Source organism: Pseudophryne corroboree, chromosome 4, assembly GCF_028390025.1.
Source record: "Pseudophryne corroboree isolate aPseCor3 chromosome 4, aPseCor3.hap2, whole genome shotgun sequence".
NCBI classification, from domain to species: Eukaryota; Metazoa; Chordata; class Amphibia; order Anura; family Myobatrachidae; genus Pseudophryne; species Pseudophryne corroboree.
Genome location: NC_086447.1, coordinates 330,569,459 through 330,595,267, shown reverse-complemented (window position 1 = coordinate 330,595,267; position 25,809 = coordinate 330,569,459). Strand labels below are relative to the sequence as shown.

Genomic DNA, 25,809 nt, shown 5'->3' with positions numbered 1-25,809 from the left:
TTGAAAGAATTCTTCTTCATAGTCCTTAATGGAATCAATACTTTCATTGGTGTTACCTATTGCAATAAATTAAGAGAAAATAATTGTGCAATTGTGAAAAGCAAAAACTTTTGACTATTAATGAATAATGCATATTCAATGCAGACAATCTTACAATGTGCTCCTAACTATGGCAGGACAAAAATAATGCAGCAAACACCTATTGGAAATACTTAAAACATTATTATTAGCCTTTATATCTAAGGCTTTGACAATTTCTGCAGCGTCATACAATGCAAGATACAAAACTTGGTACAGGACAATACAAATAAACCATGAACAGCAGCCTATTGGAAAGCCTGGTGCAAAGATTAAACCAATCCCTTAGATTCTCCAGCAGGATATCGTACATGAGATCAGTCCCAACCAGAGTACAGTAGAACTTTCTGCAGAAAAGCGCACTAAATATCTCCTGTGTCTCTATTTTGTAAAAGTTCAGACTATCCCTTACGACGTGATTCAAAAACAGAAAATTATAGGTAAATTCAGCTATACAAATAATAGGAGTCCACCCATTAACATGATCAGCTCAACAGCAAGTAACGAGACACAGGCTAAATTTTCCCAAACCAGAATAAATAAGACTGTACCCATTGAGGTAATTAAAAAGGATAAGTTCAACACAGACATCTTGGTACAGTTGTGTAGCGTAGACACTAATTGGCCTCAATTGCCAAATCTTAGCTGCCCAGCAAACTACTGCACAGTGTGTACACAGCACCCGGGGCAGACCATCATTCCTAATGCTCCCAATGTCAAGAGTGCTGCACAACATTAGTCAACGATCTTTAGGGCGCTAAATAATTCCGATGGGAATGATAACGGAGTAGTGCTTACACCAGAAATCAGATATTCATATGATCGTTTCAGTTCTTAGAAAGAAAAAAAGAAAAAAAAACACACCTTGGATCTTTCTCTAATCTGTCCATTGTGTACCTACTGTACCTTTAGAATCTGTTTCTAAAGATAAGAACAGTTGTATTCATATTACCTTTCCCAGTTACTACAGCAAAATACCCAAGAGCTTTCATTGGAAACAATTTGCCTTCAATTATTTGTTGAATCTACAGAGATCAAAAACAGCAGAACACATTATGTTTTTATGGATGATTCTTGCCATATTAAACAAGTTTACTAGAAGACAAACTTAGCATATTTTAGAACAATAAATAAGTTTTTACCAATTATGACACAATCACACAATTTACATATATCAGTCCACTTACTCGACTAGGGCTGGCAACATTTCTCTCAGCAAGGTCTACTTTTGTCAAGACAAAAATAGTGCGCCTGCCTTGTGGATCCATTTGGCTTACAAGGTCAGTCACAATACTCCTCTCCGCATCAACAGACCCGTCTTTAGCAAAAAAAAAAAAAATCAAATAAATAGAGAGAAATGTTTGGTGAGTTTACAAAGATGTGTAATTTCTCAATATATTGTTGACACCTCGCCCAAACTTTATTGGCTGGGACAGTTATGTTCTTTATTGATTCTAAAACTAATCATTTGACGATCACAATAAAGGTCCACTTATTAACTCCTGAAGATGTATTATTGCATTGCATGATAGATTCTATTCCTCAATCCTATAGATAAGTGCTGGGACACATTCTCATATTTACTAAATCAGCCAAAGCTCAGCTATGGAAACAGAATACACAACCCCCAACCTCACCTCCTTCTTGCGCTAGTTATTTCCAAAATCATCCATGGCTTTAAGATGGAGACATAAGATTGCTCTTAATCTACCTCTCTCACATCTCCACAATAGATGTGGAATAATAAGATTTTACTCACCGGTAAATCTATTTCTCGTAGTCCGTAGTGGATGCTGGGCCTCCGTAAGGACCATGGGGAATAGCGGCTCCGCAGGAGACTGGGCACAACTAAAGAAAGCTTTAGTACTACCTGGTGTGCACTGGCTCCTCCCACTATGACCCTCCTCCAGACCTCAGTTAGGATACTGTACCCGGAAGAGCTGACACAATAAGGAAGGATTTTGAATCCCGGGTAAGACTCATACCAGCCACACCAATCACACCGTATAACTCGTGATACTATACCCAGTTAACAGTATGAAATATAACTGAGCCTCTCAACAGATGGCTCAACAATAACCCTTTAGTTTGGCAATAACTATATACAAGTATTGCAGACAATCCGCACTTGGGATGGGCGCCCAGCATCCACTACGGACTACGAGAAATAAATTTACCGGTGAGTAAAATCTTATTTTCTCTGAAGTCCTAAGTGGATGCTGGGACTCCGTAAGGACCATGGGGATTATACCAAAGCTCCCAAACGGGCGGGAGAGTGCGGATGACTCTGCAGCACCGAATGAGCAAACTCTAGGTCCTCCTCAGCCAGGGTATCAAACTTGTAGACTCTTGCAAAAGTGTTTGAACCCGACCAAGTAACAGCTCGGCAAATTTGTAAAGCCGAGACCCCTCGGGCAGCCGCCCAAGAAGAGCCCACTTTCCTCGTGGAATGGGCTTTTACAGATTTAGGGTGCGGCAGTCCAGCCGCAGAATGTGCAAGTTGAATCGTGCTACAGATCCAGCGAGCAATAGTCTGCTTAGAAGCAGGAGCACCCAGCTTGTTGGGTGCATACAGGATAAATAGCGAGTCAGTTTTCCGGACTCCAGCCGTCCTGGAAACATATATTTTTCAGGGCCCTGACTACGTCCAGTAACTTGGAATCCTCCAAGTCCCAAGTAGCCGCAGGCACCACAATAGGTTGGTTCACATGAAAAACTGATACCACCTTAGGAAGGAATTGGGAAGGAGTCCTCAATTCCGCCCTATCCATATAAAAAAATTAGATAAGGGCTTTTGCATGATAAAGCCGCTAATTTTGATACACGCCTGGCTGACGCCAAGGCCAACAGCATGACCACTTTCCACGTGAGGTATTTTAGCTCCACGGATTTAAGTGGCTCAACCCAATGCGACTTCAGGAAATCCAACACCACGTTGAAATCCCACGGTGCCACTGGAGGCACAAACGGGGGCTGACTATGCAGCACTCCCTTAACAAAAGTCTGAACTTCAGGCAGTGAAGTCAGTTCTATTTTGGAAGAAAATCGATAGAGCCGAAATCTGGACCTTAATGGAACCCAATTTTAGGCCCATAGTCACCCCTGACTGTAGGAAGTGCAGAAATCGACCTAGCTGAAATTCCTCCGTTGGGGCCTTCCTGGCCTCACAGCACGCAACATATTTCCGCCATATGCGGTGATAATGGTTTGCGTTCACTTCTTTCCTAGCTTTAATTAGCGTAGGGATAACTTCCTCCGGAATGCCCTTTTCCTTCAGGATCCGGCGTTCAACCGCCATGCCGTCAAACGCAGCCGCGGTACGTCTTGGAACAGACAGGCCCCCTGCTGCAGCAGGTCCTGTCTGAGCGGCAGAGGCCATGGGTCCTCTGAGATCATTTCTTGGAGTTCTGGGTACCAAGCTCTTCTTGGCCAATCCGGAACAATGAGTATAGTTCTTACTCCTCTCCTTCTTATTATTCTCATTACCCTGGGTATGAGAGGCAGAGAAGGGAACACATACACCGACTGGTACACCCACGGTGTTACCAGAGCGTCCACAGCTATCGCCTGAGGGTCCCTTGACCTGGCGCAATATCTTTTTAGCTTTTTGTTGAGGCGGGACGCCATCATGTCCACCTGTGGCCTTTCCCAACGGTGTACAAGCATTTGGAAGACTTCTGGATGAAGTCCCCACTCTCCCGGGTGGAGGTCGTGTCTGCTGAGAAAGTGCTTCCCAGTTGTTCACTCCGGGAATGAACACTGCTGACAGTGCTAACACATGATTTTCCGCCCATCGGAGAATCCTTGTGGCTTCTGCCATCGCCATCCTGCTTCTTGTGCCGCCCTGTCGGTTTACATGAGCGACCGCCGTGATGTTGTCTGACTGGATCAGCACCGGCCGGTGTTGAAGCAGTGGTCTAGCCTGACTTAGGGCATTGTAAATGGCCCTTAGTTCCAGAATATTTTTGTGTAGGGAAGTCTCCTGACTTGTCCATAGTCCTTGGAAGTTTCTTCCCTGTGTGACTGCCCCCCAGCCTCGAAGGCTGGCATCCGTGGTCACCAGGACCCAGTCCTGTATGCCGAATCTGCGGCGGCCCTCTAGAAGATGAGCACTCTGCAGCCACCACAACAGCGACACCCTGGCCCTTGGAGACAGGGTTATCCGCCGATGCATCTGAAGATGCGACCCGGACCACTTGTCCAACAGATCCCACTGGAAGATCCTTGCATGGGACCTGGCGAATGGAATTTCTTCGTAAGAAGCTACCATCTTTCCCAGGGCTCGCGTGCATTGATGCACCGACACCTGTATTTGTATTAGGAGGTCTCTGTCTAGAGACGACAACTCCCTGGACTTCTCCTCCGGGAGAAACCCTTTTTTCTTGTTCTGTGTCCAGAACCATACCCAGGAACAGTAGACGCGTCGTAGGAACCAGCTGCGACTTTGGAATATTCAGAATCCAGCCGTGCTGTTGTAGCACTTCCCGAGATAGTGCTACTCCGACGAACAACTGCTCCCTGGACCTCGCCTTTATAAGGAGATCGTCCAAGTACGGGATAATTATTTCGGCCATTACCTTGGTAAATACCCTCGGTGCCGGGGACAGACCAACGGCAACGTCTGGAATTGGTAATGACAATCCTGTACCACAATTTTGAGGTACTCCTGGTGAGGAGGGTAAATAGGGACATGCAGGTAAGCATCCTTGATGTCCAGTGATACCATGAAATTCTCCAGGCTTGCAATAATCGCCCTGAGCGATTCCATTTTGAACTTGAACCTTCGTATATAAAAGTGTTCAAGGATTTCAATTTTAGAATGGGTCTCACCGAACCGTCTGGTTTCGGTACCACAAACATTTTGGAATAGTAACCCCGGCCTTGTTGAAGGAGGGGTACCTTGATTTCACCTGCTGGAAGTACAGCTTGTGAATTGCCGCCAGTACTACCTCCCTTTCTCTGAGGGCAGCAGGCAAGGCTGATGTGAGGTAACGGCGAGGGGGAGTCGCCTCGAACTCCAGCTTGTATCCCTGTGATACTACCTACAGAACCTAGGGATCCACCTGTGGGCAAGCCCACTGGTCCCTGAAGTTCCCGAGACGCGCCCCCACCGCACCTGTCTCCACCTGTGGAGCCCCAGCGTCATGCGGTGGATTCAGAGGAAGCGGGGGAAGATTTTTGATCCTGGGAACTGGCTGTCTGGTGCAGCTTTTTCCTTCTTCCCTTGTCTCTGTGCAGAAAGGAAGCGCCTTTGACCCGCTTGCTTTTCTGAAGCCGAAAGGACTGTACCTGAAAATACGGTGCTTTCTTAGGCTGTGAGGAAACCGGAGGTAAAAAAATTTCTTCCCAGCTGTTGCTGTGGATACGAGGTCCCAGAGACCATCCCCAAACAATTCCTCACCCTTATAAGGCAGAATCTCCATGTGCCTTTTAAAGTCAGCATCACCTGTCCACTGCCGGGTCTCTAATACCCTCCTGGCAGAATGGACATTGCATTAATTCTGGATGCCAGCCGGCAAATATCCCTCTGTGCATCCCTCATATATAAGACGACGTCTTTAATATGCTCTATGTTAGCAAAATATTATCCCTGTCTAGGGTATTAATATTATCTGACAGGGTATCAGACCACGCTGCAGCAGCACTATTCATGCTGAGGCAATTGCAGGTCTCAGTATAGTACCTGAGTGTGTATATACAGACTTCAGGATAGCCTCCTGCTTTTTATCAGCAGGCTCCTTCAAAGTGGCCGTATCCTAAGACGGCAGTGCCACCTTTTTTGACAAACGTGTGAGCGCCTTATCCACCCTAGGGGATATCTCCCAACGTGACCCATCCTCTGGCGGGAAAGGGTACGCCAGCAGTAACTTTTTAGAAATTACCAGTTTCTTATCGGGGGAACCCACGCTTCTTTACACACTTCATTCACTGATCTGATGGGGGAACAAAACACTGGCTGCTTTTTCTCCCCAAACATAAAACCCCTTTTATGTGGTACTTGGGTTCATGTCAGAAATGTGTAACACATTTTTCATTGCCGAGATCATGCAACGGATATTCCTAGTGGATTGTGTATATGTCTCAACCTCGTCGACACTGGAGTCAGACTCCGTGTCGACATCTGTGTCTGCCATCTGAGGTAACGGGCGTTTTTTGAGCCCCTGATGGCCTTTGAGACGCCTGGGCAGGCGCGGGCTGAGAAGCCGGCTGTCCCACAGCTGTTACGTCATCCAGCCTTTTATGTAAGGAGTTGACATTGTCGGTTAATACCTTCCACCTATCCAGCCACTCTGGTGTCGGCCCCACAGGGGGCGACATCCCATTTATCGGCCTCTGCTCCGCCTCCATGTAACCTTCCTCATCCAACATGTCGACACAGCCGTACCGACACACCGCACACACACAGGGAATGCTCTGACTGAGGACAGGACCCCACAAAGTCCTTTGGGGAGACAGAGAAAGAGTATGCCAGCACACACCAGAGCGCTATATAATGCGGGGATTAACACTATAACTGAGTGATTTTTCCCCCAATAGCTGCTTGTATACACATATTGCGCCTAAATTTAGTGCCCCCCCTCTCTTTTTAACCCTTTGAGCCTGAAAACTACAGGGGAGAGCCTGGGGAGCTGTCTTCCAGCTGCACTGTGAAGAAAAAATGGCGCCAGTGTGCTGAGGGAGATAGCCCCGACCCTTTTTCGGCTGACTTTTCTCCCGCTTTTTTCATGGATTCTGGCAGGGGTAATTTATCACATATATAGCCCTGGGACTATATATTGTGATGATTTGCCAGCCAAGGTGTTTATATTGCTGCTCAGGGCACCCCCCCCCCCCCCAGCGCCCTGCACCCATCAGTGACCGGAGTGTGAGGTGTGCATGAGGAGCAATGGCGCACAGCTGCAGTGCTGTGCGCTACCTTGTTGAAGACCGAGGTCTTCTGCCGCCGATTTTCCGGACCACTTCTTGCTTCTGGCTCTGTAAGGGGGACGGCGGCGCGACTCCGGGACCGAACGATCGAGGTCGGGTCCTGTGTTCGATCCCTCTGGAGCTAATGGTGTCCAGTAGCCTAAGAAGCCCAAACTATCTCCAGTCAGGTAGGTTCGCTTCTTCTCCCCTTAGTCCCTCGCTGCAGTGAGTCTGTTGCCAGCAGATCTCACTGTAAAATAAAAAACCTAAAATATACTTTCTTTCTAGGAGCTCAGGAGAGCCCCTAGTGTGCATCCAGCTCAGCCGGGCACAAGATTCTAACTGAGGTCTGGAGGAGGGTCATAGTGGGAGGAGCCAGTGCACACCAGGTAGTCCTAAAGCTTTCTTTAGTTGTGCCCAGTCTCCTGCGGAGCCACTATTCCCCATGGTCCTTACGGAGGCCCAGCATCCACTTAGGACGTCAGAGAAAGATGGTTCTTATTTGTTACACAGGGTCTGGGTTCGGTTACAGAATCAGAAAATCATTATCTTTAGGGAAATGTTTAGGCCTCAACAGACTAAAGTTAAAGGCTTTTTTGGATTCCTGCCATAGAGAGGCATGTTTACTTTTTATATGTGATACAGTATTACTAGAGCTGCATCTGGTCTACTATACATCCTTAATCCGAAACTGTCCATAACTATCTTAAATCAATGCATCCTTTGGTTATAATGCTGGAAGAATATTCATAAATGATATACAGTATCTATTTATTTTTCATTTTGCTTCCTCCCCTTCTCTTTCTTCTGTATCCCTATGTTTTTGTATGAAAATAAAATTATAAAATCAATAAAAATGAATACTGAAAGAAATCCTTTTTCTTTTTATATTGTATATATGTTTACATGTAGTGTTCTCTGCACTGAGTAAACAGTTTGAGCTTGTTCCTTTCATTCTAAGATAGTTCTGACTCCATATTCCTGGACCTTGATTTTCTGGTCAAGGACACTCTTGGAGATGTAATAACACACAAACTTCACTTACACATTTATGACTGCATAAATACCTTGTATACAGAGTATGATGGCATTTGGGTTCTGCATATAAGCTTTACTGATGCTGAAGATAGTTTCCTTTGTGTCTGGTGCCATGCCAGATGTTACAGTCTGAAAAAATAAAACAAAGCTCATAACACAATAATAAATATATTCGGCATGCTCTGTACTGTAATAGTGCTACTTACACTGATCACTCCTGGTAGGTCAACAAGCACCATTCTCTGGATTCCGGGGCCCTTTACACTTAGTGAGATGGTCTGGGAAATACACAATACTGCCAATAATGCACAGAAGTGCAGTAGGAATAGCTTTTTTTTCCCCAATCACCATACTGGGACAAGGGCTATATTAGGTTTACTTTACCTCTGGGCTAACAGTCTGTCCATTCTTGACACTCTTCCTCATCCGTACCTCTATTTCATCCCTCAAAGCAGCAAGCTGTCAGCAAAATAGTCAAAATTACACCACCATGGTGAATACATGTAAAATGTATAATTTCATGAGCAATCAATGAAGAGAAAATGTAAGTACTATGCTACTTTTGTACTGACCAGATTATGCGCTTTAAAGGAAAATGTAAAACATGACTAATTTTGAACATGAATACAAAGGGCAAATAAAAATGAAAAGCTAATTCTGGTAATAGTGCAACATTAGAATCAGGAGTAACACCAAAGACTTAATGACTTCTGTAGTACCAGATGCATGGATCTAGGGAAGGTATGTTGTACCTCTAATACCCCTTTCAGACTGACAAAAAATTCCCGGGTTATTAAGAGCACATGAACGCGCATCAACCCGGGAATTTGCTCAGTGTGAAAGGGTACAGGAACAATATTCCTGGATGAGCGTCCCGGTATTTCATCCCAGGTCTCGACCAGGGTTAAATCCGGGATCGTCCTGGGATGCGGTGCAGTGTGAACTGGTATGCCGGGTCAAGGCGACCTGGCACCCGTTCTCTGCATAGGAGGCGGTGCTTGGAGATGATTATCTCCAAGCACATCCTCCAGTAATGTCAGTGGTGACGTCACCAACCCGGCAATATGCCGGGTCGGGCTGCAAGTCTGAAGGGGTCTCAAGTCAGGTCGCACCTGGGAAGCACCCGCGTATACATTCCCGGGTGCGACCCGGCTACTGTCAGTGTGAAAGGGGTATAACATAAAACATCTCCAGCTCTAACTGCTGCTAGCAGGCTGCAGTGAGACCAGGAAACAGCACTCAACCAGTCGGGAAGCAGCAGCTTACGAAAACTACCACTTCGCAAATAAAGCCCTATAGCTCTCTGTACATTTTAAATCTGCCCTTTCTGCAGTGCAACATGATTTTGATAGGTGCAAAGTTTCTTGCTCTTTTTTGCTTTTCTCCCATCTCATAATGAGCCTGATTACAGTTAATGTTATTTCAGAATCTAAGATTTTTCCTTTAGTCTGTATCAATACAAAACATGAAGGCAGATGTACTAAGCTTTGGAGAGTGATTAAGTTGACTGTTCCAACGAATCAGCTCCTGTCATTTTTCAAACACAGCCTGTAACATGGTAGTAGGAGCTGATTGGCTGGCACTTTATTGCTTTCCAAGGCTTAGTACATATGCCCCTTAGTGCAGTATATTGTTACAACTGGATCTCTGGACTTATTTCTGATGCTATGCAATACGGAATTACATACAAGCAGTCACTTAATGTTTTGTTATTCATAATACTGGTGATGTATAGTGAAGGAAAGCAGTCAGTGGTAATACATATGGTTGCTTACATCTGCCTCCTTGGTGAGATCAAATTCCCGGGAGCTGTCTTTAAATACAGCAACGTGGTGGGGTCCTTCACTTAAAGTGACCTGAAACAATTGCATGAAAATAAAGTACAATATTACAAAACCCCAAAAATGAGTTTATTAAATACACACTCGGTTTTAAGACAAGTATTAGTCACTGACAATTTAGAGTTACAGTACATTTATAATGACATTGCAAAATAAGACACTGTTGGTGACCTGGATACCAACAGATGAGTGTGTTATTATAACAACAATAATAATAATAATAATGATAATTATTTTACCAAGTACAATTAAAGGGGATTATGGAAAATTAAGTGTATGTTCTCCCCGTGCCAGTGTAGATTTCCACTGGTTGCTGCAGTTTACTCCCAGTCCAGGTACATACTGTGAGAATTGGATGCAGGCAGAAACTGATGTGGATGATTATATTTCAAGTGTCTAATTTTTGATCTACCTTCTATTTGATCATTAATTATATAACAATGCTACTTAAGTTTCGTATTTTCAATATACCTTAACTGGAGAACGAGTCATCATCTCCCCAGACCCTCGAGGGAAAATTCGTGCTTGAGCAATCATTTCAAGGACACTGGTTTTCCCGGAACTTTGGTCACCAACTACAACTACCTTAAAGACAAAAAGAGTCCGGATCATACATGCTATAATGCAAGACTAATCCCTAAAATTCTGAAAATAGGATTTTAAAACCTACCGGTAAATCCTTTTGTCGTAACCCATAAGGGATATTGGGGGAAACTAGTACGATGTGGTATAGACGGGGTCCAAAGGAGCCAGTGCACTTTAAATTTCTTCAACTGGGTGTGCTGGCTCCTCCCCTCTGCCCCCTCCCACAGGCAGTTATAGGTAAAAACGTGCCCGAAGGAGAAAGGACATATATGAGAGAAGGAATAATACAACAAAGGGTGGTGAGATTCACAAACCAGCACACCACTAACATATAACAACTAGCAACTGCTGGTAACAACAACAGCAACAGCTGAACAGGTAACTATAGAACAAGAAGCTGCAGAAAAGTCAACGCACTGAGGCAGGCGCCCAATATCCCTTATGGGCTATGAGAAAAAAGGATTTACTGGTAGGTATTAAAATCCCATTTTCTCTAGCATCCATAAGGGATATTGGGGGAAACTAGTACGATGGGGACGTCCCAGAGCTTCCATAATGGGTGGGAACGTGCGGAGACTGCTGCAGCACCGCCTGCCCAAACTGGGTATCCTCTTTGGCCAGGGTATCAAACTTGTAGAACTTCACAAAGGTGTTCTTCCCCGACCAAGTAGCAGCTCGGCACAGTTGCAAGGCCGAGACTCCACGGGCAGATGCCCAGGAAGTACCTACTGATCTTGTAGAGTGGGCCTTCAGAGACTTAGGCCTGTTGGATAGTAAGCCTAGTCCAATGAGCAATGGACTGCTTTGAAGCAGGGCGACCCTTCTTCTGCGCATCATAGAGCACAAGGAATCAATTTTTCTGACCCGAGCTGTACGCTTGACATAGATCTTCAAGGCACGCATAGCATCCAATGCCTCCGGAGGAGCAGAAGCGTCAGACCTGGACGGAACCACGATACGTTGATTCAGATGAAACGCGGAGACAACCTTCAGCAGGAACTGCTGTCTAGTCCGGAGCTCCGCTCTGTCCTCGTAAAAGACCAAGTATAGACTTTTACACGATAAAGCCCCTAATTCTGAAACACGTTGAGTTGAAGCCAGGGCCAGTAACATCACCATCTTCCATGTGAGGTACTTGTCTTCTACCGTCATCAGAGGTTCAAACCAGGAGGACTACATCCAAATCCCAGGGTGCCGTAGGCGGCACAAAGGGTGGTTGTATGTGGAGTATCCCTTGCAAGAAAGTCTGAACTTCTGGCAACACTGCCAATTTCTTCTGGAAAAAAATGGAGAGAGCTGAAATCTGGACCTTAATGGAACTTAGACGTAAGCCCTTATCCACACCAGCCTGCAGAAAATGTAGGAAACGTCCCAAGTGAAACTCTGCAGGCGGATACGTGCGTTCCTCGCACCAAGAGACATATCTCCTCGAGATATGATGATAGTGTTTTGACGTCACAGGTTTCCTGGCCTGAACCATAGATGCAATAACCTTTTTGGAAAGGCCCTTGTAAGCTAGGATGTTCCGCTCAACCTCCATGCCGTCAACCGAAGACGCCGTAAGTCCGGGTAGACGAACGGTTCTTGTTGAAGAAGATCGCTTCTGAGAGGTAGAGGTCAAGGTTCTTGGACGGACATGTCCAGAAGATCCGCGTACCACGCCCTCCGAGGCCAATCTAGGGCAATCAGAATTGCCTGGACACTTTGATTCCTGATTCGCTTTAGCACTCATGGGATCAATGGGATCGGAGAAACCAGGTAGACCAGCCGGTACGGCCATGGCGACGCCTGAGGGTCCCTGGTCCGTGAGCAATACCAGGGAAGTTTCTTGTTGAAACGAGAAGCCATCATGTCTATTTGTGGGCAAACCCACCGGTCGATGAACTGCTGGAACACCAAATGGTGGAGTCCCCACTCGACCGGGTGGAGATTGTGACAACTCAGGAAGTCCGCCTCCCAGTTGTCCACACCCGGAATGAAAATTGCTGACATGGCTCTTGCATTTCTTTCTGCCCAGAGGAGTATCTTTGATACCTGTCCTTATCGAATGATATAAGCCACCGCCGTGGCGTTGTCCGACTGTACCTGGATCGCTTGATTCTTGAGGAGAGGCTTTAAGTACAGCATTGTAGATTGCCCGAAGTTCCAGAGTATTGATTGGAAGGAGGCTTTCGTGGGCTGACCACCTGCCCTGGAAATGCGCCTCTTGGGTGACCGCTCCCCATCCTCCCAGACTCGCATCCGTCGTGAGGAGGGTCCAATCCTGAATTCCGAAAATCGTGCTCTCCAGGAGATTGGAGGACTGTAGTCGCCACAGGAGGGAAATCCTGGCCTGAGGTGACAACCGAATCATCCCGTGCATCTGGAGATGTGATCCAGACCACTTGCTCAGGAGATCCAACTGAAATGTTCTGGCATGGAACCTCCTATACTGGATTGCCTCGTAGGAGGCAACCAGCTTGCCCAACAATCTTATGCAGAGATGTACGGACACCCGAGAAGGGCAGAGCACCATGCGGACCATCTCCTGAAGTTTTGTCGCCTTGTCCTCTGGTAGAAACACCTTCTGTGCCATAGTATCTAGCAACATCACCAGGAACAGGAGCCTCTGAGTTGGCTCCATGTGATTTCTGTAAGTTGAGGAGTCGGACAGAAGACGGATGGTGCGGTCGATATGGAGCAACAAAAGCTCCCTGGTTCTTGCCTTTACCAGAAGATCGTCTAGATAAGGCACCACATAGATCCCTTGGATCTTGAGTTGAAGCATCATCTCCGCCATCACCTTTGTGAATACCCTCGGGGCTGTTGACAGTCGGAAGGGCAGCGCTTGGAATTGGAAGTGACCGTCCAGCAGGACAAACCGCAGGAAAGCCTGATGAGGCGGCTAAATCGGAATATGGAGATAGGCGTCCTTGATATCAAAGGATACCAGAAATTCCCGATCCTCCAGGCCCGCAATCACATTCCATTTTGAACTTGAACACCCTCATATAAGGATTCAAGGATTTCAGATTCAGAATGGGTCTAACCGAACCGTCCGGCTTCGGCACCACAAACAGGTTTAAGTAAAATCCCTTGCCGCGTTGCGGTAGTGGTACTGGAACAATGACGTGGGACTTAACCAATTTTCGTATAGCCTGTTGTAACATAACTTGCATATCCTCCAAAGCTGGTAAGCTTAATTTGAAAAATCGTTGTTGGGGGAGGGGGGGGGGGGGGGGGGAGGAGGCTTTAGTGGAAGCAGAACTGGTGGACTGTTCCTGAGGACTGGTACTTGCAGGTTTTCTGGACTTACCTCTGGTACCTCTAGCCGCATTAGAGGCACCTCTGGCCTTTGATCAAAATGTGTGGGACTGGAAGGACTGGACAGACGGTGCAGGATAGGAATGTCTTGCCGGCGGAGCTCCAGAGGGGAGAAACGCGGATTTCCCAGCAGTAACCTTGGAAATCCAGGCATCCAACTCAACCCCAAAAAGCCATTCCCCAGAAAAGGGGAAGGACTCCACATTACGTTTGGATTCTGCGTCCACAATCCAGTGACGCAATCACAAGGCCCTGTGCGCCGACCCCGCCATGGCTGACGTCCCAGCATTTATGTTCCCCATCTCCTTGAGGGAATCACAGAGGACACGGGTAGTGTCCTGAATGTGCTTCAGGAGGGTAACCATGGTAACTAAGGGCCTATCCCCCGAGATGCCCCCCTGAATTTGCGTGGCCCAAGAATGAATGGCATGGGTCATCCAGCAACCCGCAATGACCGGTCTTTGTGAACGGCCGGCTGCAGTGTATATAGATTTTAGGGTAGTCTCTATCTTTCTATCCCTAGGATCCTTCATAGTAAAGGAGCCCCGGGCAGGCAGCACCGCCTTCTTAGACAGGTTAGAGACTGAGACATCCACTCCAGGGGGTTCCTCCCAAAATTTTCTACCTTGAGGAGCAAATGAGAAAGTGTGCAAAAACCTTTTGGACACTTAGAATTTTTTGTCTGGATTTTCCCAGGCCTGTTTAAACAAGTCATCTAACTTTGGAGATTCAGGGAAAGTGACATTGGGCTTGTTTTGTCCAAAGAAAAACGACTGCTGTGAAGCAGCGTCCTCTAGAGGGAGCTGTAACCCATCCCTTATAGCCAAAATGAGGGGTTCAATACCCTGAGTAGAAATGGGATCCAGGTCATCCCCATCATCCTGGATATCATCATCTGTATCAGATAGTAGAGCAGGTAAACCACGCTTCTGGAGACCTGCATGAGAGGGGGACTGTGCATCAGTTCTAGCAGCTAAATATGCAACAGCTTGTTGCAGTAGCTGAGTTTTCTGTACATTAGCAGTGAACTGGGATGACATGTCTGACATAGTTTTAAGAGACCCTAACCAATGGGGCTCTGTACGCTTTCCCCCAACCTCTTCACTAATTTGTGAAGATTGACTACATTGCTCACATGAAACAGAGTCATTAGATAATAGAGAGAATCTGGTGTGACAGATACTGCACAGCTTGTGCTTACCCATATTTCACAGTAAGTACAAACACATACACTTACACACAGACAGTTATAAAGCAAGCTTGCCCTACTGTATGTGAGAGGAGACACAAAGAGAGGGAGAAATACCAGCACACCCGGAGCTGCATAGCCCCAGTGAGACTGTCAGCTCTGTAATCACAATAACACCAATAAATTCAGTCCTAAATAGGCTCAGAATAGTGTACACAAGCGGCTCTCCCAATTTAGCTACACCATGTACCAGTTTCCAGTGTGTCTGAGGCAGGAAGCGCTGAGTGTGTGCTGCTGATGGCTGCTGTAAGCAGAGGAAGGTGCCAAAACGCAGCTCCGCCCCCTCCAATGGCGCAGCAGCTATACATATTATTTATACTGGCAAAGTCTCCAAATAAGCTTAAAACCACATGCAACTGCTTAATTAAGCATTTTTGTGCCAGTGTACTCACGGGGGATCCTAGCCTGTGGTCAGACGCACTTTGAACCGGGGGGTCCCCAGTGTGTACTCACCACCGATGTCACCTTCAGGCTAATGTTAGGGGTGTGCTGCAGCTGTGACAACCAAGGTGCAGTGCCCCGCTGAACAAACAGCCCCTCAGAACCACCGGCGAAGAGGCTCTGCAGCGGGGAAGAGGCTCTGCACCTCGCAAGGCCGGTGACCATTCACCCCCTAACTCCCATGGCACAGGTATGCTATTGCCCAGACAGCATACCGAAAAAAAATAAAAGTTTTAAATGAAATTTAAGAAAACTCTCTGGAGCTTCCTCTCCTGAAGGCACTTTTTTCTAAACTGCCTGTGGGAGGGGGCATAGAGGGGAGGATCCATCACACCCAGTTGAAGAAATTTAAAGTGCACTGGCTCCTTTGGACCCCGTCTATACCCCATCGTACTAGTTTGCCCCAATATCCCTTATGGATGCTAGAGAAATTTAGTAACATTTTTTTTTTTTTTTTTAAAGATCACTTTCCTTTAAAGAAACAACTATATTTAAAATAATTTCAGACAGCATATGGGATGGTGTTCTGACAAAGACAACCATGGCAGTTTCCAGTCAGCAGCAACAACATAGTAACATACCCTTGGTAAATGGTCTTGTGTGTTGTAGTTGGCATCATAATCAGACAGAATGTCCAGTACCTCAGAATACATATCTATCAAGGATTTCTAAAATGCAAAACACAGGTTACAAAAATGGGCAATACAATAAGATATTTCCCAGTTTAATCTACAAATGCTAGTAACACACATGAAATAATGATCGGTACAAAGAAAAACAAACACAATTATGTTTTCAGTAAACCCCCTTGCTGTGAAGAATGACCGGGGCTCATCCACAAGAGACACAGCCAGACTGCGGAGGATGAGCTGCACCTGCCTTCTGATGCAAGGAGCAAAACAAAAATAAAAAAAGAGACCCACTGTGCCACATTGTCCTGGTGGCCGATGTAGATGATACGTAACAAAAAAAAAAGAATGCATATGGTGGGGGACCTTTATCCATCTAACTCCCCAATACCAGCACCTAGAAAGGTGTGGGTAACCTTGTTTCAAACGGTGTGCCCACAAAAATGCTAATGGCTGGAGATCACAATGATCACCAGACATCAATCCTCTGCACTACGAAAAATAACATAGTCCAGGGATAGGGGAAAATCTCATACCTGGGTACAAATAATTAATAGGCACCCACTTTGGAAAAAGAGGGGGTTCCCTCTTTCAGGCAATAGTACCCTATCTTTCAAATGTTGAGACATTTTATTACATACTGCACTGTGATCACTGGATAATCTTACCACGTAATACGGAAAACAGATTATTTTCCATACATGGTGGGAGGGAAGCATGTTCCCTAGCATGTCCACAATTACATCTGTAAATGTGGAGTCACACCTTTTTTGAATTATGTGGCCCACTTAGCAGTTATCGTCTGCTTATCACCAGTGATAGATTTCCATAGATGGGGGAAGGGCACATTATACCCTATCTCCCATATACTGACCCGTACACACATGGGAGCACCTTGTCTTGAGAAAGGGACATCTCCTCTTTCATATGATGTGCCCCCTTACCAGTTACTGTCTGGTGATCCCCAGACAATAACTGAAATAGTACACTTTACCATAAATGGAGGTGATCTAAAGCCCATCTCTCCCCATCTTGTGTCAAATAAAAAAGTAACTCCTAATTTAATAAGGTAGGTTGTCTAGATTGTAAAATGGTATGCCTTGTTGGCAGGGCCATAAGCAAGTGTGTGCGGAGGGGGCACCGCACATAGCGCTGCAGGGTAGGGGGCACTGTTGGTGGCACTTATCTTTTTTTTTTTCAATCACAAAATTGTATTGAAATAATAAGTTGTACACAAATACAATTAACTCGAATACAGTCAAAAAATATACCAAATACAATCAATAGAATAAAGTCAAGAAGGGTTAGGCAAGAGAAACAAGCAATAAGAGATGTAATATTGAAAGCAGTTCTTACATAGTAATTTGAATATAAGTATAATCCCAAGTGGACCATCCAGTGAGCCACAGGGGAGACACTAAAATGAGATTTATGGTAAGAACTTACCTTTGTTAAATCTCTTTCTGCGAGGTACACTGGGCTCCACAAGGATAGACATTGGGGTGTAGAGTAGGATCTTGATCCGAGGCACCAACAGGCTCAAAAGCTTTGACTGTTCCCCGCCTCCCTGCACAGGAGCTCAGTTTTTTGTTAACCAGCCCAATGCAGTAGCAGGTAAAAGAGACAACAGTTAGTAGCCACAGACAACACAATTTCACCCCAGGAGAAAGTGTCAGCGGCTAATGCCACACCAACCCCAAAAAGCAAAGTGCGTCAGGGTGGGCGCCTTGTGGAGCCCAGTGTACCACGCAGAAAGAGATTTAACAAAGGTAAGTTCTTACCATAAATCTCGTTTTCTGCTGCGGGGTACACCGGGCTCCACAAGGATAGACATTGGGGATGTCCTAAAGCAGTTCCTCATGGGAGGGGATGCACTGTAGTGGGCATGAGAACCCGGTGTCCAAAGGAAGCATCCTGGGAAGCAGCAGTATCGAAGGCATAGAACCTTATGAACGTGTTCACTGAGGACCACGTAGCCGCCTTGCACAATTGTGCAAGGGTCGCACCACGGTGGGCCGCCCAAGAAGGTCAAACAGACCGAGTAGAATGGGCCTTAATGTGAGCAGGAGCGGACAGACCGTCCCTCACACAAAGCATGTGCAATCACCATTCTAATCCACCTGGCCAAGGTCTGCTTGTGAGCAGGCCAGCCACGTTTGTGAAAACCAAACAGAACAAAGAGAATCAGACTTCCGGCTGGAAGCAGTCCTCTTCACATAGATACGGAGAGCCCGTACCACATCCAAAGACCGCTCTTTGGGAGACAAATCAGGGGAGTCAAGGGCCGGAACCACAATTTCCTGATTAAGGTGGAACGAAGACACCACCTTAGGTAAATAACCGAGACGAGTCCGCAGAACCGCCCGGTCATGGTGAAAAATCAGATATGGGGAGCTACAAGACAAGGCGCCCAAATCCGACACTCTTCTAGCAGAGGCAATAGCCAGCAGAAACACCACCTTAAAGGGAAAGCCACTTAAGGTCAGCCGATTTAAGAGGTTCAAACGGAGATTTTTGCACCGCCTCCAAAACCACCAACAAATCCCAAGGAGCCACAGGCGGGACATAGGGAGGTTGGATTTGCAACACACCCTGAGTGAAGGTATGGACATCAGGCAAGGTTGCAATTTTTCTCTGAAACCAAACCGACAAGGCAGAAATATGAACCTTGATGGAAGCCAGACGCAGGCAAAGGTCCAGGCCCTGCTGAAGAAAAGCTAAAAGCTTGGAAGCATCATAATTGTTAGATGTGCACCAAACAAAGTAAGAGTGCCAGACCCTATGGTAAATCCGAGCAGAAGCCGGTTTCCGGGCCCGCAGCATATATTTGAATGACCGACTTAGAAAAACCTCTAGCCCTCAAGACGGAAGCTTCAAGAGCCACGCCGTCAAAGCCAGCCGGGCCAAGTCCTGGTGGACACAGGGGCCCTGAATGAGGAGGTCTGGTCATTGTAGAAGTAGAAGGGGACACTCTAGCGAGAGGCCCCGGATGTCTGAGAACCAGTTCCGTCTGGGCCACGCTGGAGCTACGAGAAGCAGAAGTCCTCCTTCCTGCTTGAACTTCCGTATTACCCTGGGCAGGAGTGACACCGGAGGGAACACGTATGCCAGCCGAAAATTCCACGGAATCGCCAGCGCATCCACGAATGCTGCTTGAGGATCCCTTGTTCTTGCTCCGAAGACCGGAACCTTGTGATTGTGTCGAGACGCCATCAGGTCCACATCTCGAAGGCCCCACCTTTCCACTAGAAGTTGAAACACTTCTGGATGGAGGCCCCACTCTCCGGCATGTACGTCCTGACGACTGAGAAAGTCCGCTTCCCAATTCAGGACCCCCAGAATGAATATTGCCGATATGGCCGGTAGATGGCGTTCCGCCCATTGAAGAATCCGTGATACTTCCTTCATTGCCAAGCGGATTCGAGTGCCGCCTTGATGATTTATGTAAGCCACTGTGGTGGCGTTGTCCGACTGTACCTGAACAGGTCGGTTCTGTATTAAATGCTGGGCCAGGTTCAATGAGTTGAATACCGCCCGCAATTCCAGAATGTTGATCGGGAGGCGAGACTCCTCCTTGGTCCACCGACCCTGAAGGGAGTGTTGCTCCAACACTGCGCCACAACCTCTCAGACTGGCACCCGTCGTTAGCAGGACCCAGTCGGGTATCCAGAATGGACGACCCCTGCTCAATCGTTTGTCCTGAAGCCACCAGCTCAGTGACAGACGGATATCCGGTGTGAAGGAGATCATTTGAGACCTGATCCGGTGAGGCAGGCCATCCCACTTGGCCAGAATCAGCCTCCGGAGGGGGCGAGAATGAAATTGAGCATACTCCACCATGTCGAATGCCGACACCATGAGGCCTAGCACTTGCATCGCCGAATGTATCAACACTTGCGGACGAGATAGGAAGTATTGAATCCCGTCCTGAAGCTTCAGGACTTTCTCCTGAGACAAAAACACCCGTTGGTTGCGAGTGTCCAATAACGCTCCCAGGTGAACCATGCTCTGAGCAGGGACGATTTCTTCCAGTTGATTAGTCACCCGTGGACTTGCAGAAACCGGACAGTCAGATCCAGATGACGTAGGAGAATTTCTGGGGAATTTGCCAGGATCAACAAGTCGTCCAGGTACGGTAGGATCCTGACCCCTTGACGGCGGAGTACAGCTGTCATCACCGCCATGACTTTGGTGAAGACTCGCGGAGCCGTGATCAAACCAAAGGGAAACGCCCGAAATTGGTAATGTAGATTGCCAACCGCAAACCTCAGGTACTGCTGATGCGACACTGCTATAGGGATATGCAGGTAGGCATCCTGTATGTCCAGGGAGACCATATAATCTTATTTAAGTCCTCTCCAAAAAGGATATTTCCCTTAAAAGGGAGCACCTCCAGGGTTTTTCTAGAGTCCAGATCCACAGACCAGAACCGCAGCCATAAGATCCGGCGAGCCAAAACGGATGTAGTTGAAGCCTTGGCTGCCAGAACACCGGCACCAGAAGCCGCCTCCTTAACATAGTGAGAAGCTGTGACAATATACGACAAGCATTGTCTAGCATGGTCAGAAGAGATTTCAGCTTCCACCTCCTGGGCCCACGCTTCAATAGCTTCTGCAGCCCATGTCGCTGCAATAGTGGGCCTATGTACAGCGCCGCAAGGGTATAAATTGCACTTAGACAACCCTCCACACGCTTATCCGTAGGCTCTTTCAGAGACGTAACGGTAGTGACAGGTAGAGCTGAGGAGACCACCATCCTTGCCACATGTGAATCCACTGGCGGAGGTGTCTCCCAATTTTTAGTCAGCTCCAGCGCGGCAGGATAGCGAGCAAGTAGCTTCTTGTGAGGCGAGAATTTCTTTCCTGGGTTTTCCCAGGATTCCGGACGTATATCAACCAGATGATCAGAGTGAGGTAAAACTAGTTTAACCACCTTCTGACGCTTAAACCTATCCGGTTTCTTAGGAGGAACTGATGGTTCCGGTTCATCTGCAAACTGAAGAATTGACTGTATAGCCTCCAATAAATCAGGAACATCCACTTGTGAAACACCCTCCCCATCAGATAGATCAGGATCGGAATCTGTGAGATCAGTATAAACGCCATCCTCATCAGACGAGGTGTCAGGGATAGCAGCGGATTGTGAGGAAGTAATGGCCTGCTTAGAGGACCCTTTGGTCTTAGGCGGGCGAGGGTTAGACTTCTTAGTAGTCAAGGATTGGTTCAATTGCTGTAACTGATTGGACAAATGATCTGCCCACGGCGGATTAACCGCGGGGACCATGAACGGTTGCACCGGCACAGGAGGTCCCATAGGGGGGCGTTAATTTGGTAACTAGCGTAGTCAGTAGCGTGGAGAAGGTAGCCCACTGTGGGTCATTCTGAACCCCAGTTGCTACAGTCCCACTGGGGGGCAAGGAACCCCCAGAAACAAAACCCTCAGCTGCTACGTTTTCCTCAAATGTATCTGCGACTTCATCACCACTCCCAGTGGGTTCAGCCCCAGAACCATTACCCTTTTTAGCGGACATGATATATCGCAATGCAAGGTAACAGTACAATATCAGCAGCACAATACCTGACCCAAACCCCTGCGCAGTGTAGTCAGCACAAACAGGAATTTAGGAGAGATACAGTGACTAAAATCACATAGAAAAATACACACTGAGTATATCTTGTGAATAACCTATATTAACAATAAACCTGACGCACCTAGCACCCTCAGGTTATAGAATATAGGGATAGCAAGCTGAGTGAGAAACACGAAATGGAGGTCACACAGCAGGCAAATGCACACACATATAGTCACAGTTGTACAATGCAGAAGTTATGACAGGCAATAATACTGCACTGGACTAGCTATATAGAAGATAGATATAACAATCCACAGTAAAGACTGGATGTATATCACAGGATACTTGTACTAAATAACCCTGACTAAATGCACTCTTTCTTAACTAGCACTGTCAACAGACATGTAGAATACTTAAGTGTCCTGTAAGATGCACAGAGCGGACATGCAGGCGGCTTTACAGAGGAGGATTTGCCCACAGTCCCAGGAACAGTGTAGCTGAGTATAATGGCGCCCAAACACTGCTAGGAGTGAGGGAGAGAGAGAGAGATATGCAGCTCCTGGGCGGGAACATTTACTCTAAATGGCGCCCTGGGGCTGTAGGAGGGGCTACAGGTCTAAGCCTTTCCCCCTGCTGGACTTAACCACTGGTACTGTGGGCTGCATGAGAAACGGTTTAGGAGAGAAACCGACCTGTGCCCTTGCCCTGGTGGCCTAGTGGGGTCCCTGTACTGACAGTGTCCACGGCAGTACGCGCGGCCCGCCTCCCACCGGCAGCGCCAGATCGCGATAAAGCGCGAGTCCCGCGAGCGGGACCCACTTACCATCTCCCGAAATGCGGCCACGCGATCCCGGAGAGCCCCAGCCGTGTGTTTCTGACCAGGAAGAAAACCGGAGCCTCCTGCTGTGTGTACCCAGCAACCAGGGCGCGGGAGTGTACAGAGCCACTGTGGGAGAGATGAAGCTGCAGCAGAGAATGTCCCTGACATCTAACCTCTGCTGAAGCCCTTGTAGACCACTTTTTTCTTCAAAAAAAGCTCTTTTCTTAGACTGCCTGGAGCAGCCACCTGTTGACATGCCTGCTACTGCAAGCACCAACTACAAAACTGAGCTCCTGTGCAGGGAGGTGGGGTTATAGAGGAGGCGGCGCTCTGCATTCTGGGAACAGTCAAAGCTTTTGAGCCTGTTGGTGCCTCTGATCAAGATCCTACTCTACACCCCAATGTCTATCCTTGCGGAGCCCAGTGTACCCCGCAGCAGAAAGAAATCTATGGTAATGGTGGTCATTCCAAGTTGATTGCTAGCTGCATTCGTTCGCTGTGCTGCGATGATGAAAAAAACGGCACTTCTGCGCATGCGGCGCAATGCGCACGCGCGAAGTGCTTTTACAACGAACTATGTAGTTTCACACAAGGTCTAGCGAAGCTTTTCAGTCGCACTGCTGGCCGCACAGTGATTGACATGAAGTGGGTGTTTCTGGGTGCCCACTGACCGTTTTCAGGGAGTGTTCTAAAAAACGCAGGGGTGCCAGGAAAAACGCAGGCGTGGTTGGGCGATCGCAGGGCATGTTTGTGACGTCAAAACAGGAACTGAACAGTCTGAAGTCATCGCAAGCGCTGAGTAGGTATTGAACTACTATAAAACTGCACAATAAAAACTTTGCCGCTGCTCTGCGATCCTTTCGTACGCACTTCTGCTAAGCTAAAATACACTCCCAGTGAAAGGCGGCATAGCGTATGCACGGCTGCTAAAAACAGCTAGCGAGTGATCAACACGGAATGACCACCAATGTTGGGGAGGGAGAAGGTAAAGAAGTAGGGATTCATAATAGGGAGTGGAATGTAGGGAAGGATGAGGGGGACATGGGGAACGGAGAAGGGGGAAAAGGTAAGGGAGAAAAACAGAAGGGGGGAGTTTGAGAGGAAGAAATAAAAAGGGGGCCGGGGGAGTTTAGGAAGGGAGGGCCATGGTGACTATATCAAGGTGCCCAAATGGTATGATACTTGTCCACTGTGTGGTTCAACAGGCTTGAAAGTTATTCCATTTTTGCCACAAACCAAAATCGGTTCATAAGTTTGGTTTGGGAAGGAGGGGATATACGTATCCAAGCTTTGGCAATTTGTAATTTAGCAGCACAGGCTACATGTAGGACCAGTTTATTTTCGGGTTTATTTAACTGACAAGCAGGGGCACAAAGGAGTAATGATGCTGGGGTAAGGGAGGGACATTTAGGAAACAACGAAGATAAGAGTGATTGAACTAGGGACCAAAAAGCTTAGGGCAACTACACCATATATGAAAAAAAGAGCCAGTCTGGCAACATTGTCACCAGCAATGGTTAAATACAGAAGGATAAATCTGATGCAGTCGTTCCGGAACTAAATACCAACGAGTGTAAATTGTCAATTATCTGTTTTAATTACTTTCACTTGCAGCTTCCCCCCTTTTTGAAGCCCAGCATCTCCTGACCGCCCCATCTCCTACCCTGACCCCTTCTGTTGCTAATACCTATACAACATTCATGAACTCATCATTGTTATTCAGTCACACAGTCCTTTATTACATTTCAAGATGCTGACATACCTGGAATTTAAACCCATTGCCTGGGGCACTGCAGTCAGACAATCTATTCATTGAGCTATCTGCTCTTGCATAGAAAGGTAGATAATTCTAAGCTAGAGAACTGTAACTATTTGAAGTTTACCTTGTACTTTGTTAAAAAAAAATTATCAGCATTGTGGTTGAGCAGATCTATTTTGTGTGTGCCTGCAAGGGATTGGATGGGTGGCTGTACACTACATAGATCTGCTCAATTGCAATGCTGATTATTTAAAAAAATAAGATTTTACTCACCGGTAAATCTATTTCTCGTAGTCCGTAGTGGATGCTGGGGACTCCGTAAGGACCATGGGGAATAGACGGGCTCCGCAGGAGACTGGGCACTCTAAAGAAAGATTTAGTACTACCTGGTGTGCACTAGCTCCTCCCTCTATGCCCCTCCTCCAGACCTCAGTTAAGGAAACTGTGCCCGGAAAAGCTGACATTACAAGGAAAGGATTTTGGAATCCAGGGTAAGACTCATACCAGCCACACCGTATAACTCGTGATAAACTTACTCAGTTAACAGTATGAACAACAAACAAGCATCACTCAACTGATGCCACATAACATAACCCTTTAGTAAGCAATAACTATATACACGTATTGCAGAAAGTCCGCACTTGGGACGGGCGCCCAGCATCCACTACGGACTACGAGAAATAGATTTACCGGTGAGTAAAATCTTATTTTCTCTAACGTCCTAGTGGATGCTGGGGACTCCGTAAGGACCATGGGGATTATACCAAAGCTCCCAAACGGGCGGGAGAGTGCGGATGACTCTGCAGCACCGAATGGGCAAACACAAGGTCCTCCTCAGCCAGGGTATCAAACTTGTAGAACTTTGCAAATGTGTTTGAACCCGACCAAGTAGCAGCTCGGCAAAGCTGTAATGCCGAGACCCCTCGGGCAGCCGCCCAAGAAGAGCCCACCTTTCTTGTGGAATGGGCTTTCACCGATTTTGGATGCGGCAATCCAGCAGCAGAATGAGCCTGCTGAATCGTGCCACAGATCTAGCGAGCAATAGTTTGCTTTGAAGCAGGAGCACCCAGCTTGTTGGATGCATACAGGACAAACAGCTAGTCAGTCTTCCTGTATCCAGCCGTTCTGGTCACATAAATCTTCAAAGCCCGGACTACGTCAAGCAACTTGGAATCCTCCAAGTCACCAGTAGCCGCAGGCACCACAATAGGTTGGTTCAAATGAAAGGATGACACCACCTTTGGCAGAAATTGCGGACGAGTCCGCAATTCTGCCCTATCCATATGGAAAACCAGATAGGGGCTTTTACATGACAAAGCCGCCAATTCTGACACACGCCTAGCCGAAGCTAAGGCCAACAGCATGACCACTTTCCACGTGAGATACTTTAGCTCCACGGTCTTAAGTGGCTCACACCAGTGGGATTTCAGGAAACTCAACACCACGTTAAGAATATGCAGCACTCCCTTAACAAACGTCTGAACCTCAGGCAGTGAAGCCAGTTCTTCTGGAAGAAAATGGATAGGGCCGAAATCTGGACCTTTATGGACCCTAATTTCAGGCCCATAGTCACTCCTGACTGTAGGAA

The 25,809-nt window shown here is 47.0% G+C and overlaps 1 protein-coding gene across 2 annotated transcripts in view; it reads right to left on the bottom strand.

Annotated features, from left to right (window-relative positions):
• The window catches only part of OPA1 (OPA1 mitochondrial dynamin like GTPase), a 255,182-nt gene that overhangs the window by 130,375 nt on the left and 98,998 nt on the right, over positions 1 to 25,809 (bottom strand). For both annotated transcript variants that reach the window (XM_063916412.1, XM_063916413.1), the window contains 9 exons: positions 16,023 to 16,109; positions 10,335 to 10,448; positions 9,798 to 9,878; positions 8,407 to 8,481; positions 8,229 to 8,300; positions 8,052 to 8,151; positions 1,266 to 1,396; positions 1,031 to 1,103; positions 1 to 56 (listed from right to left, as the gene is read on the bottom strand). The exon at positions 1 to 56 is cut by the window's left edge and continues 17 nt beyond it. In XM_063916412.1, coding sequence (XP_063772482.1) covers positions 1 to 56; positions 1,031 to 1,103; positions 1,266 to 1,396; positions 8,052 to 8,151; positions 8,229 to 8,300; positions 8,407 to 8,481; positions 9,798 to 9,878; positions 10,335 to 10,448; positions 16,023 to 16,109 — 789 coding nt within the window. The remainder of the gene's footprint in view (positions 57 to 1,030; positions 1,104 to 1,265; positions 1,397 to 8,051; positions 8,152 to 8,228; positions 8,301 to 8,406; positions 8,482 to 9,797; positions 9,879 to 10,334; positions 10,449 to 16,022; positions 16,110 to 25,809) is intronic.